General features: G+C 44.9%; 1 protein-coding gene across 3 annotated transcripts; it reads right to left on the bottom strand.

Moving 5' to 3' along the window:
• Positions 1–871: 871 nt before the first annotated feature.
• On the bottom strand, positions 872–12,445 carry LOC119196267 (gliomedin-like). 3 transcript variants are annotated; one of them, XM_062562902.1, is made up of 22 exons: positions 11,929–12,445; positions 11,335–11,386; positions 11,213–11,230; positions 11,065–11,136; positions 10,914–10,997; positions 10,608–10,742; positions 4,499–4,552; positions 4,312–4,392; positions 4,112–4,186; positions 3,897–3,989; positions 3,738–3,818; positions 3,327–3,407; positions 3,159–3,233; positions 2,914–3,006; positions 2,757–2,828; positions 2,544–2,624; positions 2,379–2,458; positions 2,232–2,292; positions 2,049–2,123; positions 1,717–1,842; positions 1,484–1,634; positions 872–1,385 (listed from the first exon to the last, which is right to left on the bottom strand). In XM_062562902.1, exons 1-22 carry the CDS (start codon positions 12,235–12,237, stop codon positions 923–925), a joined length of 2,412 nt encoding a protein of 803 aa, XP_062418886.1. In that variant the 5' UTR covers positions 12,238–12,445; the 3' UTR covers positions 872–922. The 3 variants fall into 3 exon arrangements, with proteins under 3 accessions (XP_062418886.1, XP_037307710.2, XP_037307711.2); XM_037451813.2 differs by having other exon boundaries at positions 2,232–2,288; positions 2,369–2,458; positions 11,929–12,437; XM_037451814.2 differs by having other exon boundaries at positions 2,232–2,288; positions 2,369–2,458; positions 4,502–4,552; positions 11,929–12,430.
• Positions 12,446–13,662: the final 1,217 nt, after the last annotated feature.

Below are 13,662 nucleotides of genomic sequence, written 5' to 3'. Positions count from 1 at the left end.
CTCACACCCATCCCGATCTTTAGAGATCTAGGAACCCGCCCACAGGAGGAGTTAACAGAAGTGGCTGCTGGTGCGTTCAACGGTCCTCGTTATGTGTAAGTTGCGTTTGGGTGGTCCTCGTAAATGTGTAAAGCTGAGTCACAACTGTGAGGAGTTTTACCAACAAGATGAAGCTACAAATCTGCACTGTCTGCACCGTTTTGGAACTGTTGTTACAGAACTCACACTGTGACATCATACATTGGTTTTTGTGTGGACATTTGTGTGCCTGTTAACTACAACTTTCTGTTGTAGTCTACTAACCCATAGAATATATTTAATTATTTTTGAATCTTATTCCTGCACTATGTTGTCTGTTGTCCATTGTTGTACTGCTGTCATGAACCAACCGCCAAGTCAAATTCCATGTATGTCTGGCATATTATGGCAATACACGTTTCCTGATTCCTGATTCCTGATTCATGTATATGATACCTGACCCAACAATAAACTCAGGAAGCATTGTCGCCTATGGCAGATTACTACCGAGGTGAGGACAGGATCCTGTACAATAGGATCCCCCCGATAAAGATCAGGGCAGGACAATGGAAAGTTGGAAAATGGGTGTTTTTAACCAACTGCATAAATGGGGAGAGGACTACAGGACCTCAGCAAGTATAGGACATGTGTATGCTTATATCTGTTCTTCTTTTTTGTTGTGCTTATTTGTCTATTGTGTGCATCAAAGGCAACGGAAAAACATGTGGCATAATTTTCTTCAGAGTCTCAGACAGAAGCTGTGTAAATCCATATTTACTGGGAACAAGATCCAGTGTGACCTGAACCTTCTGTGTAAAAATAACGCGTTTCAAGAAATTCAAGCAGACCAACAGAGCATTTAAAAATAACTTTATTGCTAATTTGACAAGATTCATGATTATTTCTAGATTAGTTTCAGCCTAACTTTGCATATTGTCACGCTGCTGTTGTCCCACATATACAGAAGCTTTCCTTTGGGATAATAGGACAGCATAGCCAAGATGCCATTGGCTGGCCTTAAGTCAAAACTTGCATTTATAGGACTCTCCTTCTTTAAATCAAAAGCATATGTAACTTCTCTATCTTTGTCATCTGTAAAATATAGGACCCCACACACAATGAAAGCATTTCCTGCTTTATTTGTAGGGTAGCGAGTGTTAATGACGGACTCAACAGAGAACCTGTCAGTGTTAATCTTTGCAACCATCGTATCATCATTTGTATCGGATGCAAAAATGACCCACAATCCATTTTCATCCACAGCAAACTTGAAATACGTCTTGGAGTTGCGGAAAAGATAAATCAGTTTGTGGTATCTGCTGTTTGCCATCATCAGAGTCTTTGTTTCCTCGGTTTTCAGGTCAAATCTGTAAAATATTACGCATGTTCGAAAAAGTCAGTATGAGTAAGTTAACCAAGAGTTCAGGGACCAAGAGTTGTACAAGATATAAATACAATCACTTACTTCAAGAGTCGGTTCGTCCCTGCGTTGTGAAAGTAAAACGACTGCTTGTAAACAACATGACCACAGCCCTGGAAGAACCTTCTGAGGTCAATCATTTTGTCGCTTGCATTATGAAATGTTGAATTGTTTCTGTGCTCCACCAAAACCCGACCTGGTAAAGAAATGTTTTTACTGTAAATCAACCATAAGTCACAAATTGCTTTGATGAATGATTTTGTAGACTTTTGAATCACCTGAAAAATGATCGGCGAGCCAGAATCGACCTTCATCCAGTTGGGACGCTTCGGACATCCAGGCTCCAAAAGTGCTTTGCATTTGGATGGCGTCCTTCGGACATTTAATAGTTCTGAGGTTGCATTCTAAACAAAAAAGCAAACGTACTTCAGTATTTTAATAAGACAACAGATGGATAGATAGAGATGTAGCCAATACAATGGGATCTGTGGGTAATTTTCTTTAAATCAACTTTGAAAGATGATTGATGGGTTTTAAGATAAAACGTCTTATAAATTAAGATTGTTGGTTTTCATTAAAACCAAATACACGACACAAAACTGTTTCTTACCACGTTTCTTGGTTGTTTTGATCAAATTTCCACTTATGTTGAAGGGGTCCCTCTCCATATCCACAGCGAGTGGCGCTGAAACAGAAAATGAAACATAAATACACACAAATCATATAAAAGACTGATGCAAATATTATCTGGCCATTGTTACTTTATTATATTATTTGAAACCACATTTTCCACCTGTTAATAATTGAAGTGGTGCCTCTGTAGCATTGTTTTGGTCAGCGGAAAGTAGAGCTGTAGGATGTATGTAAAATATCATTGTAAATAATGTTGTAAAGTTATTGTCATTAACTTTAATAAGACAGTGTTCATACCTGTCAATGTCGTTGTTTGTGCCTGTGTAACATTTTCTCTCTCGGTATCACTCAAGATGTCATTGTCGTCGCCTTGAGGAAACAACCACTCTAGAAAAGAATAGAAAAGTGTTGGGTGTAACTTCTTTTTTCATGAGGTTGTTTATAGGTCCCCCTGCTGAAATGAGTTGTTTACCAGCAGCTGTGCTTGTGTTTACAAGTCGCTCAGAGTCAGTAACGTCTCTGCTGTTGTCAGTTGGACGAGTAGTTGGTGAATCTGCAGAAGTGGAGATGAGATTTAACTGGATGAGAGGTCACAGACATTACGTATCCCTCATTTGAGGGAGGACAAAAAAAGTGCTCCCACTTGAATGTGAATTGATCAAATACGATACCACACAGTTCTTACCACGCTTCATGGGTGCAGCAGTGGTTCCACTGTTATTGAATGAATCAATGATTTGGTCCACAGAGAAAGGAACTAGTGGATGAAATTAATCATTTAATAGAACGTTTTAAAAGTATGGTCCCCCACATTACTTATAGTTCCAAAACAGTGTTTCTACCTGTTATTTGCTGAATTGGTCCCTTTGTAACATTTTCTCTCTCGGTGTCTTTCAAGATATCGCTGTAGTCTTCTTGATGAAACGATTCTGACTCTAGAAAATAAAACCGTTTTGTTATTATTTTCTTTTTTCTGTGCAGGTTTGTTCTTAAGTCTCCCTGGTGCTTAAAACGATTGTTCACCAGCTTCCGTTTTTGGGTGTCAAAGTTTCTCGGAGTCAGTAAAATCTCAAAGACAGTTTCTTACCATTTTTCCTGAGTGCATCAATAATAGTTCCACTGGTATTGAAGGAATCACTGTTTTCGTCAACAGGAAATTGATCTGTTGAATGAAAGGAAACATATATGTAATGTTTTAAGTTAGTTTACCTAGTTTACCTTCTTGGCTCACAATTCACAACAGAGTGTTTCCTACCGGTTAATAATTGTATTGGTCCATATGTAACATTCACTGTGTTGTTCAGGTTGTCATGGCTGTAGTCTTTATGAAATGACTCTGGAAAATAAAAGGCTTTAAGTTTCATCGGTAACAGGGAGAACTTTTGCGCAAATACTTGATTCTTTTAGAATTATTCTTTTTACATGTTTTAACTTGTCCACCTTTGTATGTAGGGACATGTGTAGACTTATGTGTGTGTACATCATGTTGCTGCACATATATGTATCAATTTAAAAAGAAAAAAAAAACACTATTGGGATAATGTAACATAATTTAAAAAATAATAAGAATGTTTCCTCTTTCATGCATTTTGATTATTTTTGTTAAATAAAATTAGCTATGATATTAAAAGGCTGCTGAAATTTTTTAAAAGCCAGGATTGCAGACCAGGTTCCTCTTGCAGTTTCTCAGAGTCAGTCAAATGAAAACCATCACGGGCCTCATACGTTGGATGTGATGTTGGTAACACTGTGGAGATTAAATGAGATGAGCACAGCATGAAAACGATTCAAAGAATATGAAGAATGATGTTTCAGTATCTCCTACCTGTTGATAAGTTGATTGATGCCTCTGTGACGTTCTCTGTACTGGTTTCAGTCAACATGTCCTGTCTGTAGTCTGGACGAGGTGACACTAACTCTGTGGTAAATGAAACAGAATTTGGATTACCAAACATTTTCACACTGAACTTAATTATTACAAGAGGTTAATCTATAAAATACAATGGAACAAAAGTGTATCAACTTGGCCAGTTTCTTTACCACTTTTTGTTGGACTTTCCTTCATGTCTTCGCTGCGATTGAAGGTGTTTCTGTTTTTTTCCGTAGTAAGTGGGGCTGTAAAATGTTAACATGACAATTGTTACTGGAAGAGTACAACACGTTGGGTAGCTGTACTCTAGATAAACTGGTACTGACTCGGGGAAATAAACCTTTCAAGTTTTCCTACAACGGTTGCTTACTAAAGTCCGTAGTTGTGACTGGATCTTCGGAGGCGGTAACATTGAAAACATCTTTACTCTCATTTACTGGAGCTTGTGATTCTGTGTAAATAAAGAAATCATACATTGTTATTATAACTCTCAATCACAAACGGCCTATAATCTAAATACTTAACTCATAACTCAATACATATTCTGAATTTCTTACTACCATTCTTGTTCATTGTTGAGTTGCGGTTTTTTGTCACAGAAGAAGATAAATCTAAAAAGAAAGACAAAACAATAAATGCAAGGTTACATTACTTGTCGTTTAGCTGACGCTTTTATCCAAAGTGACTTACAATAAGTGCATTTCAACCCTAGAGATACAAACTCAGAAAAAAACTGGAAACAAGAAAGTGCAATTTCATCAAATAAGCCGATTTACAACTTGTTATAAGGTTACCTTTTTGCAAACAAAATAAAACCATCAAAACATGTTATGCTGAAAAATCATCCCACTTCTAGACTTGAAAAGCCTAATGGAGCATATTTGCCATCAGTGGCCATTGCTGCCTTGTTACTGCGGGAATTACCTTCAGAAACAACATTTGTTCTAAATTGTTCATGTCATGTCCAGAAAAAGATGTTAGTTAGGTTGTCTCGTGTCCGTCTCGTGAGTTCCTGTTTTATTTTGGAAAATGAACCTTCCCCTTGTTTCAGGCAACTTTCCCCTTCCTCTTGTGTCGGTGTGATTGCCGCCCCTCCCCTGATTGTCTCCACCTGTGCACTTCCCCTATGTGTGTGTATATATTGTCTGAGTCCCCCTCTGTCCTGTGCCAGTTCGTCTTGTCCCAAGCCACCGTGCCAGCGTTACGTATGTCCACAGTCTTGCCTCGTTTTTGTCGACACCTTAATTGAGCCTGCTTTCAGTTTTTGTCTCTAGATCGGTTTTTCCTCGCCCACGAGTGATTTTTATTTCAGCGGCCATGCCCTGCCCTTTTGTTAATAAACTTTGATTCTTTTTTCGCACCACGTTGTGAGAGTCGTGCATTTGGGTTCCCGTCCACCGTCCGGTCGTGACAGAACGAACTGGCCAGCATGAACCCAGCAGACTCGGATAACCTAAAGGCAGCCATTGGCGCTCAAGGTAACCGCCTTAAGCAGCAGGAGGACCAATTGTCCGCCCTGCAACATGGAGTGGAAGGGCTGGCAAGCGGGCAGGAGGACTTCAAGGCCGCCATGACGACCCAGGTGAATCTCCTATCTAACCAGATTCATCAGATGCTCACCCATCTGAACCAAGCACCATCAGCCTCGCCCGTGCTGGCGGCTGCCGACGCACCACCAGCTCCAGCTCCCCACAGTCAGGCAATTCGCCTTGCCCCACCCGAGAAGTTCTCCGGTGAGCCTGGGGAATGCAAGTCCTTCATAGTTAACTGTGAAATGCACTATGAACAATTGCCCTCAGCCTTCCCCACAGAAAGGTCCAAGGTGGCATTTATGATTTCCCATCTCACGGGGAGAGCGAAAGTATGGGCAACCACGGAATGGTCCAGAGCTTCACCAAGCTGCCAATCACTCGCTCGGTTCACCGAGACATTGAGGAGGGTGTTTGACCCCACGACATCCGGCAGAGAGACAGCCCGGGAGACCGAGGTCTCCCTTCAACAAACTCAAGGGTCGTTTCCCCCCTACCGTCGCCGGTCCAGTGGAGAGCTGTCTCTTCGCGTGATCCAGAGGAGCCCATGCAGCTGGGACAGGCTCGTTTGTCCGCTGAGGAACGACGACGCCGCCTGCAGGAAGGCAGGTGTTTCTACTGCGGGGAACAAGGACATCTAGTGGTAGGGTGTCCGGCGAGGAGGACAACCCACCAGGGGAAGAAGAGTCCCCTGTCGAACCGCTTCGCCTCATCGGGCAGTTCCTCCCGCTCCCTGATGAAGATCCAGGTAAGCCACCATGACACCACAGTTTCAATGGGAGTACTGGTTGACTCTGGGGCTGATGAAAGCCTCATGGACTGGGGTTTTGCCAACCAAATGGGAGTTAGGTCAGCTCCCTTGAACCAGCCGTTGAAAGCCAGCGCCTTAGATGGCAGCTTTATTTTTAATGTAACACATGTGACTGAACCTGTGGCTATACGCATCGGGGACCACCACGAACTAGTGACGTTTCATCTGTTCCACTCGGCCCAACACCCCCTGATTTTGGGGTTCCCCTGGCTCAAAAAACACAACCCCCACATTGACTGGTGCTCTGGGAGGATCATAAGCTGGGGAGGGAAGCGGGGGGGGCTAGACAGGGTTCCTGGCCAAGAAGTGGAGATTGGAGTCATTGGGGACCTTGTATCGGCTTCAGCTCCGACCCACACACACAACTTGCGTGAGGTGACCTCCGTTCCCAGTTGTTATCACGATCTTGAGGAGGTGTTCAGCAAGAGTAAGGCCACTTCCCTACCACCCCATCGTCCTTATGACTGTCCCATTGACCTTATCCCGGGTGCGCCCATTCCGAAGGGGAGACTTTATTCCATCTCCGGCCCTGAGAAAGTAGCCATGACCGAATACATCGAGGCTTCATTAAAAGCAGGACTCATACGTCCCTCTTCGTCTCCAGCAGGAGCAGGATTCTTTTTTGTGGGGAAGAAGGATGGTTCCCTGAGACCCTGCGATGACTATGGACCATTAAATGACATTACTATCAAGAATCGATACCCCCTGCCCCTCATGTCATCGGCCTTTGAACAGCTGCAACAAGCCAGAATCTTCACCAAACTAGACTTGCGCAATGCTTATCATCTCGTCCGTATTAGAGAGGGCGATGAGTGGAAGACCGGCTTTAACACCCCCTCGGGCCATTACGAATACCTCGTGATGCCATTTGGCCTGACCAATGCCCCGGCCGTATTTCAGGCGTTGATAAACGATGTTCTTAGGGAGTTCCTTAATCAGTTTGTATTCGTCTACTTAGATGACATTTTGATTTTCTCCCCTGACCGAGACACTCATGTTCGCCATGTTCGGCAGGTTCTCCAGCGTCTGCTGGAGAACCATCTTTATGTCAAAGCAGAAAAGAGTGAATTCCATGCCAACGTTGTGTCCTTCCTGGGCTTTGTCATAGCCCCTGGAAAGATACAAATGGATCCGGCTAAAGTCAGCGCTGTGGCCCAGTGGCCTACACCTGATAACCGTAAGAAGGTTCAGCAATTCCTGGGTTTTGCGAACTTTTACAGACGGTTTATCAGAAACTTCAGCGCCATAGCATCTCCCCTCCATGTTCTCACCTCTCCCCAAGCCCCGTTTCTATGGTCTCCCCAAGCAGAGGTGGCTTTCACCCGACTCAAGGAGATGTTCACCACGGCCCCCATCCTCACGGTTCCAGATCCCAGCCGACAGTTTGTGGTGGAGGTGGATGCCTCCAACGACGGTGTGGGGGCGGTCCTATCTCAACGATCGACAGGAGACCACAAACTACATCCATGCGCCTTCCTGTCCAGAAAACTTTCACCGGCGGAGCGGAATTACGATGTTGGTAATCGTGAGTTGCTCGCGGTAAAGCTGGCATTAGAGGAGTGGAGACATTGGCTGGAGGGGGCCCAACACCCGTTTATTGTCTGGACTGACCATAAAAATCTTGAGTACATCCGCAAGGCTAAGCGTTTGAACTCTCGCCAAGCCAGATGGACTCTGTTCTTTAACCGCTTTAACTTTGTTTTATCCTACAGGCCGGGGTCCCAGAACACCAAGCCGGACGCCCTGTCTCGTCTGTTCAACCCCGAGCCCACTGCCAAGAAACCAGAACCAATGCTGCCACCGCACCGTGTGGTAGGAGCGGTAACATGGCAGATAGAATCAGAGGTGAAGCGGGCTAATGGTGAGAACCCTACACCTAGTGGTTGTCCAGTTAATCGCCTGTTTGTTCCGGCAACTATGCGCCCACAGGTGATTCATTGGGCTCACACCTCAAAGCTCACCTGCCATCCAGGGATCAGGAGAACCATATATGCCATCAGACAAAGGTTCTGGTGGTCCGCCATGGAACGCGAGGTCCGGGAGTATGTTGGTGCGTGCCCCGTCTGTGCTAGGAACAAGACCTCCTCCCAGGCACGCACAGGGCTGCTGCAACCACTCCCGGTGCCCAGTCGACCCTGGGCTGAGATTTCGCTGGACTTCGTCACTGGTCTCCCGCTCTCTCAAGGTAACACCACTGTCCTCACAGTGGTGGATCGATTCTCAAAGATGGTTCATTTCATAGCCCTACCTAAACTTCCGTCAGCCAAGGAGACTGCCGAAACCATGCTCAACCACGTTTTTCGCATTCATGGGTTTCCGAGGGACGTGGTGTCAGACCGGGGGCCCCAATTCGTATCCCGTTTTTGGACTGAATTCTGCAAACTGATCGGGGCCACGGTCAGTCTCACGTCCGGATACCACCCAGAGGCCAATGGACAGGCTGAGCGCCTGAACCAAGCATTGGAAACGAGTCTTCGTTGCCTGGTATCCCAGAAGCCGTCATCCTGGAGCAAACACCTAACCTGGGTTGAATACGCCCATAACACGCTCCCCACAGCAGCCACGGGGCTGACCCCCTTCCAGTGCGCCTTCGGCTACCAACCGCCTCTGTTTCTAGATACTGAGAAGGAGGTCGTCGTCCCTTCCGCCCATGCCATGGTCCGGCGTTGCCGCCGAATCTGGGCAGCTGCCCGCAGCATCCTCCTTCGCAGCGCGGCGCGCATGAAGAAGGTCGCTGATCGGAGGCGCCAGCCAGCTCCGACATACCAGCCGGGCCAGAAAGTCTGGCTCTCCACACGGGACCTGCCACTCCATGTTGCCTCCCGGAAGCTAGCTCCTAGGTTTGTGGGTCCGTTTCCCGTGTCAAAAGTGATTAACCCTGTCTCTGTTCGTCTGCGCCTTCCCAGATCCCTGAGGGTGCACCCTACTTTTCACGTGGGGAAGCTGAAACCGGTTAGAGAGAGCCCTATGGTGCCCGGAGCCGCAACTCCGCCACTTCCCCGGATGGTTGATGGGGGACCGGTCTACCCAGTGAAGCGACTCTTGGGCGTACGCAAACGCGGAAGGGGACACCAATACTTGGTGGACTGGAAGGGCTATGGTCCGGAGCACCGTTCCTGGGTCCGGTCCAGCTTTATCATGGATCCGGCACTCATCAGGGACTTCAACAACCGCAAAAGTCCGTCAGGAGCCGTCCCTAAAGGGGGGGGTACTGTCATGTCCAGAAAAAGATGTTAGTTAGGTTGTCTCGTGTCCGTCTCGTGAGTTCCTGTTTTATTTTGGAAAATGAACCTTCCCCTTGTTTCAGGCAACTTTCCCCTTCCTCTTGTGTCGGTGTGATTGCCGCCCCTCCCCTGATTGTCTCCACCTGTGCACTTCCCCTATGTGTGTGTATATATTGTCTGAGTCCCCCTCTGTCCTGTGCCAGTTCGTCTTGTCCCAAGCCACCGTGCCAGCGTTACGTATGTCCACAGTCTTGCCTCGTTTTTTGTCGACACCTTAATTGAGCCTGCTTTCAGTTTTTGTCTCTAGATCGGTTTTTCCTCGCCCACGAGTGATTTTTATTTCAGCGGCCATGCCCTGCCCTTTTGTTAATAAACTTTGATTCTTTTTTCGCACCACGTTGTGAGAGTCGTGCATTTGGGTTCCCGTCCACCGTCCGGTCGTGACAGTTCATGCTGATTTCCGTATTTTAAGGTCCAAATAATTAAATAAGACCTTTTTTGGCCAATAAATTAAAATGTAAAAGGATTACAATATTTCCCAACCTGAATTTTATTCCTGGCGGTGTGGAGATGCCACTATAAAAAGTATTTAGACGTTGGAGAATACACTTTACAGACAATGTAATCAGTCCGTTAACTTTTGTGTAAATCTTCAGGCTTTAGAGGCATCTAGCGGTGAGGTTGCTGAATAGCTGAATATCACTCAACCCTCCCCCTCCTTTCACAAGGGTGTCAGAGTAACAGCATGGCCTTCAGGGAATGAGAGAAGCGTGCAGGACTTTCTCCAGAGCCGCAGCCAGAGCCCTCTGTTATGTGAAGGCTCATGAGGTTACAAAAAAACTAAACAATTATTTCAGGTGAATGCACACTCATGAAAACATAACTATAATCCATCCGTGCTTATAAATGTCCCTAAATGCTGCACAGGCTCGTGATCATAATGTTTATCTGAACGTTAAGTTTTTTCTCAAATAAACCCCCCACACCGCCACCCCCAAAATACGCTTTCTATTTAACAACATGAGTTGGATAGGATTTGTTAATGAAAAAATTTTTGGTGGGAAAATGAAACATGCTGTATTATCTGTTCTGTTCTTCTCACCCATCGACACGTTGTCACGGACAGGTTCTCCAATGGTCTTCTTTTTAACTTTATTACAATTCCTATCAGGACAGGCTGGACCAGGTGGGCCAGGTGGCCCCGATGGACCTGGTGGACCCCTTGGACCGGGTGGACCTTCAAATATTAGAATGCAGTGGCTGTAAACCTTTTCTAACAAACAACACCGCTTATCATTGGCTGGCACTTTACATCAACAATTATAACTGATGGAGGGAAACCTTAAATCAACATCTTTTTCCAGGTTTATCTTGTTTTATCTTGATTATCAAATTGTGTATTACCCACCCTCAATGAAAATGTTATTGTAGGTCTCGCCTTTCAGCCCGGGGTCTCCTTTGAGTCCCGCCTCTCCTTTTTCACCTGGGGGTCCTAGTCATTGACAGGTATTTAGTATTTAGCATTTCTAATGAGTGGAAAAAAGGAACAGATCTCTTACCTCTTCTTCCTCGTCTCCCCTCCAGCCCCGGGGCACCTTGAGGTCCTGAAGAACCGGCTCTACCTGGCAAACCTGGCAGGTACAAGAACCGTGACTGAAGTACCAATGTCAGTTTAGATTAATGAATTAAGTTAAGGGGTTTTCTTACCTGGTGGTCCAGCTGGACCTGCAGGAAAAACAAATAAACATTTTACACAAATGCAAAAGTGAAAAGGCGCCACGAACAATAAAAACCACAGCACTCGAATGTACAGTATATGAGACGTGCACCTGTGAAACAAAGTCCTCTGGAGCTATTACACAGATCCATGAAGGCTTTGACCTGAAAAAAGAATACAAACGTAATCTCAATGTTGATTGCTCACATTTTGACAGCACTTATCAATGACACTCATCAAACTCCCATTTGCACTAATAAATAATGTATAAATTATATTATCATTTGTGTTATTAGATCCAGAAAGCAAAAGATGCACTAATTTAAGATGAAGTATGGTTAGCTTAACTACTATTTCTGATTATGGATCGTTCTGTCATAGACTTTATTTAGGTTTTTAAAAAGTGTCCTGTCAACGAATTCAGCAGCACCCTGTGGAGAAATGCTAGTTCCCCTCGTGAGGGAGGAGCAGACAAGCTTCACTGCTGCATACAATTCATCCTGCAAACAATGAATTAACACTCTTGGATTCTTTTCATTTTGTGACACAAAGGATCAAAGAGGAAGGCAAAGAGATGTTAAATGCTCCTCTCTTCTGTCTTATAACAATTCCATGAGAAATACTCTTCACATGTTTTACACAGAAGTAAAGCAAACCGTTTGCAATATTCACAAAGAGCCCACATAAAAACACTCAGGTGTCTTACAGGAACCATGGAGTACGTCATCAGCATCATCATATCCTTCTCGTCCTCGCTTTGTCTTGGTTCTCCTTCCTGGTTCCTTCTGCTGCGCCTTGGCTTCTCCAGCCCCGGGGCCTCCGCGGGGTCTGTGGCCTGCAGCCCGCAGCTCCGTGACAGCACCTGCACCTGGACGTCCAACCTCACCAGCTCCTCCGTCAGCTCCTTCTGTCGTACCAGCAGGAACACCAACCCCCCCGAGCTCATGAGCAGCAACGCACACATGCCCACCAGTAGCACTTTCCAGGCCAGAAAAGTCGCCCTCCTCTCCTCCATGTTTGCGTCCCGCTCGCTCTTCTTTCACAGCAGAGTAACCCGAGCTCTGAAATTCACAAGCACATGCGGCACATATGCGACCACTTGCCAACAGATGAGGCGTCACTACACTGGAGCTGTTGGAGAGAAATAAACAGGTTGAGATCTGTCTGCAACTATGGGCAAGATGCATTGCGCAACAACAAGCATCTGGGAAACAGTTCAAGTCAGTCATTATACTTGACTCAGATAATATTTCCAGCATGACCCGCCTTCACGCGTCTCATCATTCGGATGCTCTTCATCTCAATAATGCCACCAGTCCGTCCTACACAAAATTACTTGGGAAGTGGAATAAATAAGTTGTGAACAAGTGGAGCATTCTTTGGATTCACAAAAGAGCTCTCAGAGCTCTCTCAATAAAAGACAGCCACTGTGTGCATGTGTGTGTGTGTGCACCAAAATCTCCTTTTAATAAATGGAATTCCTTGTTTTTCATTTATTGCGTTAAGCATTTACAAATATAGAACAGTTACAATTTGTTTTGTCCACTTCTGTCCGTGGAGAAGTAATAGTACATTTTCTCCAGTTGCAAAAAGTTCTTATTATCCAGTTTAGTCTCTACTACAAAGAGGGCAGCATGTTTCTCAGCCAACTTGGGATAAAAGCCCCCACCCAATTCCCTAAATCTGAGGCCAACATCTTCATCAACAAAATACCAGCTATTCATGTACTGAGCTTGAAGGACAGCTTGTCAGAAGCACTCAACCTCTGCATTAACACTGCTTTCCATTTGGGATTTTACTTCAGTTGTGGAGGCCTGACACCAGTTCATGACATTTTTAAGACTTGACATTCTTAAGTAACAAAGTTGACATTTTCTCGCATCCTCGTGTTTCCCATTCTGAACCGCGGAGCAAATCCCTACTCCCTTTGACACAGGTCAGTGTGACCCAGCTAATTAATTTCTCCTTGAAAAGCCTCCTCAGGGGAACGACAGTGGGGTTTCTTTATTTGGAACAACAAAGCTAAATGTGAAGCGAATCCATAAAAAAAGACTGTTGTAAAGTAAAAGGCATGAAAGACCTACAGCCTTTGCATTCTTATGAAAAAAAACTCCCTTTTTTGTGGGGGTTTTTTCCGTGGTTTAGACGTTTACCGTAATCCGGACTGTGCACTGTTTGGCCATCTAATGGTACTTGTAACCCCAAAGTGGCACTGTTTCTAAGCAACCAGTAAAATGAGGGCTTAACCAAGGATATATAAACAGTTTGAAAGACTGTGATTTATTTACCAGTGGAGGACAGACTGCATCACTTTAAACCGCACTCTGAGCGATCGAAAAGAACAAGATAAGTAAGTGTTATTTTTTGACAATTTGCTAATAAACAATCAAGAAAAAGTAAAAAATGCAACACCTTTAAGGATAAAAGATGTAGAAACGTT

Source organism: Pungitius pungitius, chromosome 6, assembly GCF_949316345.1.
Source record: "Pungitius pungitius chromosome 6, fPunPun2.1, whole genome shotgun sequence".
In the NCBI taxonomy this organism is placed as follows: Eukaryota; Metazoa; Chordata; class Actinopteri; order Perciformes; family Gasterosteidae; genus Pungitius; species Pungitius pungitius.
The sequence above is the reverse complement of the archived record's forward strand: the minus strand, read 5'-3'. Positions and strand labels throughout refer to the sequence as shown.

Bases quoted from the DNA above. Each gene is read 5' to 3' on its own strand.
- LOC119196267 (XM_037451813.2), bottom strand. From the start codon at position 12,237: ATGGAGGAGAGGAGGGCGACTTTTCTGGCCTGGAAAGTGCTACTGGTG. The intron at 3,819-3,896 runs GTAGGAGATACT...TAATCTCCACAG, and splicing joins ATCAATCAACTTATCAACAG to TGTTACCAACATCACATCCA. The intron at 2,829-2,913 runs GTAGAAACACTG...TTCATCCACTAG, and splicing joins ACCAATTCAGCAAATAACAG to TTCCTTTCTCTGTGGACCAA.